Source organism: Elaeis guineensis, chromosome 2, assembly GCF_000442705.2.
Source record: "Elaeis guineensis isolate ETL-2024a chromosome 2, EG11, whole genome shotgun sequence".
Taxonomy (NCBI): Eukaryota; Viridiplantae; Streptophyta; class Magnoliopsida; order Arecales; family Arecaceae; genus Elaeis; species Elaeis guineensis.
In genome coordinates, this window is record NC_025994.2 from 2,634,638 (window position 1) to 2,639,623 (window position 4,986).

The 4,986-nt window shown below is 39.4% G+C and overlaps 1 protein-coding gene across 1 annotated transcript; it reads right to left on the reverse strand.

Annotated features, from left to right (window-relative positions):
* Positions 1-2,058: 2,058 nt before the first annotated feature.
* Positions 2,059-3,565, reverse strand: LOC105033461 (uncharacterized). Its single transcript, XM_073251426.1, is given in 2 exon segments — positions 2,059-3,418; positions 3,421-3,565. Coding segments are annotated over 2 exon segments (1,116 nt in total). The 5' UTR covers positions 3,521-3,565; the 3' UTR covers positions 2,059-2,402.
* Positions 3,566-4,986: the final 1,421 nt, after the last annotated feature.

The following is a 4,986-nucleotide window of genomic DNA, read 5'->3' on the forward strand; positions in this document are numbered from 1 at the left end:
GAGCTACAAAAATCAAATTTTCTTTTTTGCATTAAAATCATTTTTGTTCACCTTGGAGAGAGTATTCACGAAGAATTATATATATCCGAATCCAATTTAAGGCCAATTTTATCATTGCCTATACCCATCCCAGATCTGCTGCAAGCAACAGAAATCTGTCCCGTTAGGATCATGCCGGATCGTGCACCCAATGAGCTAATGTAAACTGCCACCCTCATGAGTAGCTTGAAGTTTTGGATGTATGCAGGCAAACATTAATTCTAACCGGTTCTCTTTTGCTGCTTTAATTTTAGTGGTTGGATTACCGCCACATGGGATTTTTTTTTTTTTTTGCTCCTATGCTTCTCTTTTCATTCTTTTCTTTTAGTACCATGCTCCAATCCACATTAATAAGATTTGTGTGAAAAGTTTAGGATAAGTGGAATACTGATGTTACTATGTTGAACAAATCTGCCCCGTATTTTGCTTGTCTTTATATAATTATCATTTTCAATGATAGTAACCTTTCTTTTGAAATCTAGAACTAGAGATGATTCATTACATGGTGTACACTTAGTGTTGCATGCTCATGCTTTACATTGCTACTATAATCATAAATAATCAAGCCTTTATTTTTCTTGGTACTGTTATCATAGGTGCATACTATGTGTGCATGCATCAGAAGTATTAATGTAATCTGATAAAATATATGTAAATATTTATTTTTGGCATTACTCAATCATTTACATGGCATGCATGCCTAATTATTATATGTATGACTGCTGCAGCTTGATCCAGATGTAAGGGAAGCATTTGATGTGGCTTATGACACTATCCGTGCATTTCATGTTGCTCAAAGAATTCCTGAGAAAAATATTGAGAATATGAGAATGAGCAAATGATTTCTGTTAGACTCGTTGCTACCTTGCTTTCTTGCATCTGTTTGCATGTGAGGAATGGGGACAGGGTGTTAGGTGCAAAAGAATAATAGCAAGGTGCATTGGCTCTGTGGGGCTTTATGTTCCAGGAGGGACTGCAGTCTTACCCCACCGCTCTGATGGTCTCCGTGATATGCTTGTCCTCTTCCTTCATATCGGTTCGGTGATTGAACCATATGGTGAGTATTCTTGATCCTCTTCATCTTTTTACAGTCAATCCCCTTCTCAAATTTGTGTGCTCCTGAGCATTTGATCATTAATCTCACAGATGCAGGAGAGTCTTATTTGAGCTGTTATCATCTTTACTAATACTGACAGCTTGACTTTTGATGTTTTTAAAGAAGATTGGTATTACCATCTTGACCGTGGACGCAACAGTGTATGCTGGGGCATTGGGACTCTATTTTACCGTATGCTATCTGTTAGGAAGCTTCAAATAATGATTTAGTAAGTATGGAAATATGAAATTCCCTGATTCAGTAAAGACAATTGTCAATTATCAGTTGCAAGTTCAGTGTTTATAGGGCAAATGACGCAAGAAAGTGTGGGCAACTTGGTTCTCCAAACTTACTGGTTTACTAGGATGTATAGTTGGGTGTCATTAATCTCCTTCCTCAAATACATAATGGTTGCAGTCTCTAACAGAGGATGCTAGGATTGAAAGCCTCGAGGGGCCCAAGAGAACTTGTTACCCTCAGGCTACAGGAAAAAGAGGCTGCTCTGTCTGCTTAGCTCTTTCTATCAACTCTGGAAGTTTTAGAGATTGTATTGCACTAACTTTCGGATGGATGTTGTAAGTTGCATTTTATTTCATGGTATCGAATTATTTAAAAATAATCATGACATGTAAAACTATAAATTGAGAGAACTGGTTGTTGTTGCAAGCTTTCAATGTTGCAAATGGTTTTGTAGTTAATGCTATGCGATCTGCATTATTGACACCCAGACACTGTTCAGAAGCAGTTCTGAATGTGCTTAAAAGTGCTGAGAGACATCTGAGTAAGAAGGGGGCACAGAGAAGCAGTAAAACAGGGCAGGGTAATCTTCCTCCTATCAAAACAAAGTAAAGATCTGTTCATTTTGTGGTTAAATCCTTACAACTCATTATACCCTAACAAACATTAAAAGGACATTGAAAGAATTATGGATTAAAGAAGGCCCCTCTTCCTGATTCTCTTCATTAAGCAATTATCTGAAAGCAAGGAAATATAACTTGGAAAAAAAAAAAGAAGTGTCATCAAGGGGATATTTCTTTTATAACCTAACTGTCAAAATACTGTTGGTGCTGAACTTTTTCTACCACCATTTTTTGATCTTTGCTTATGAAATCCACATTCTAAGGTGACTGGATTTAGCTATATCTGTAGCCTCATTTTCACTAACTTGATAAACCAAAATTTATTCTTAAGTTAACTTGCTTTGGAGATCTACCTATGAGAATCCTTGTTCCCCAGCCAGGGGCTAAGCACAAAGGAAGAAACCTCACTATCCGGACCTTAAGCATCCACCAGGCAGCAAGAACCTGAACCTTTCGGCATTTTCTATCAAGTAAGAAGGAAGATGAACAGCTGAACCTGATTTTGGCATAGGGCCCAACCTCTTAAACAGCTCCCTGAACGTATACTCCTCAGGCAACATGTCGAACAGATCTTCTCCCCGACAAATGATCCTCTGAATCCTCGAATGTTCCAGAAAGCTCGACCACCTCACTCGGTCTGCATGGCTGTATGCTGTCATCTTGAACACAAACTCTTCTATCTTTCTGAAGCAAAAGCTACAATGCCACCCAGCATCAGCCAAGATCAGGTCCGTCTGCCGTGAGTGCCGGTATCCTGTCCCTGGCCTGTAAACATGGGCGGTGGCTCGCCAGCTACCATAGCCCACCGGGAACTCAAAGGAATACAAGTACTCTCTGAGCTCCAGGTGCATCAATGGTGGTATACCATCACACCACTGCAACAGCTGCACTGTCTGGTGGCTCGGGATCTCATCAGCGTCTGCCATAATCACGACATCCCCTGGGCTGATCCCTGACCTGCGGAGAAGAGCATCAACAGCAGTCCGCTGCCTAGACTCAAATTGGAAGGGATTTTTGTGCCACCTGCGACTGCCGTCACCTGGCAATGCATCATGGATGATCTTTGAGCTTGCGAATTCGAACCTCTGGAGGTTCTCAAGGAAGTAGAGTGGCTTGCGGATGCCAGTGAAGGTGGTGTTTGATTCAAGGATCACAAACTTATGCACATAAGGAAATAGTTCATGGTACCGGATTTCAAGCATGTCGACTTCATTACTGAAGATAATGGCGTCAAACACACGGCGTGGATGGAGGCGACGAGTCCAGCCATGGAGGTGGCAGAGGTGTTCCATAGACACATTCTCAGCATAATAGTGGGGAATGCTGATGAAGGGACGTGGTGGAGTGTCCCAAATGGGCCGAAGGAAGTAGGAGATCTTACGGCCATGGAAGAAGATTGCGACGACGCTTGCAGGGAGGAGGAAAGGAGCAGGATCAGTGCAACTGTAGAGGAGAATTTTCTCTTGGGCACCACAGCATTGAGGCGCCTTTTGGCCATGCCAGGAGGGTCAAGGATGCTAAACATGGAGGAATGGCCTTGAGGTGGAGCATTGCACCTGCTTGTGCCAAGTCATCTGGCAATAAAAACATGAGGAGCAACAATTAGAGGCTTTCACGAACTCAATTGAAATAGAACGGTGATACTGAAATCAGCACTAATATCTCAACTCTATTCTACAGGGAAAATCTAATAAAATTTTAACTTCATATAATCTATCAAACTTATTCTTAACCTGACATAAAATTGAAAACATTAAATTGGAAGAAAGAACCTGATTAAAATGGGCTTAGTTGTAATACCTACTTGCTGTCTTTGTTCTGTTCATGAAGAATCAATGCAACATCGACTACTGATTTGCAGATATACACAATATATCTGGATAAGTATCCTAAATGCCGTTAACATCAGAGGTAGAATGCCTTATCTCCAATTTTTCTGGACTATATAGATGAAGAATGAATTGCCTAGTCTGTTGCTACATGGCAGCCCAAGTTTGAAACTCAAGAATCTTCTTAAATAAGATTGGTGTGTGGGAGGATAAAATTCGAAGATAGCTGCTGGCTATAACTTACTTCAATCTCACCATCAGCTCAGCTACCTAGATGTTTCTACTATTTTATTTTTGACTCTCCTACTACCGAACACCAACTTTCGCTTATGTCTAATTTATCTATATTTTCTATCAATGAAACATGGGTGGCTGATGCGAAAATATTGACCTCATTGTCTTTGTGATGAGTCATAAAGCATTCCAAATCTTTCATTAAGTCAGTAGTGCTTGCAATAACTTGTGTCTCATTCTATTAACTCTTCATACATACCAATAATTGGCCCATGCAGGTCAGTGTTCATATATACCATAACTGGTGTTCATAACTCACTAATCAAGATGCAAATTGGCTTTCCATGGAAGAGGCAGCACATTGGGTAAAATAACTCTCAAATGAAGGACCAATTTCTTCCTTTTATTATTCCAAAATTAGAAAAATATATGCTGAAGAATGTAATTATTTAAGAAATAAATAAGTTTGCACTCTAGAGGAAATTAGCCGGTCCAATAATTTCTCATGCAACAAGATTCCATATTTCGCTAACCTCAAAGGTCAAGGGGCCTTACGGCACCACAGCATTAAATGTTGCATTTATCCTTATCGAAAGGGTTTTGCTAAGCAGTGCCCTAAGGGCACTGGTTAAAGAACATTAAATGTTTCTTAACAACCAACAAAATTTTTATTCAAGATGTTGACTCATGTGATATTAAAAAGAAATAACTTTTTATAAAGATAATTATATTCTTCACAAAGAATATATATAAAAAAAAAAAAGGTATAATCCTCATTTCTGATGTGTTTTGCTGGTTTTTAATAAACATTAAATGTTTCTTAACAAAATCCTTACCGAAAAGGGAAACAAACACGGCTTCAAGCCATTTATTAAAATCCAACAGGATCCGATATGCCCCCTTCTTCTTCCACCCCAACGAACAAAGC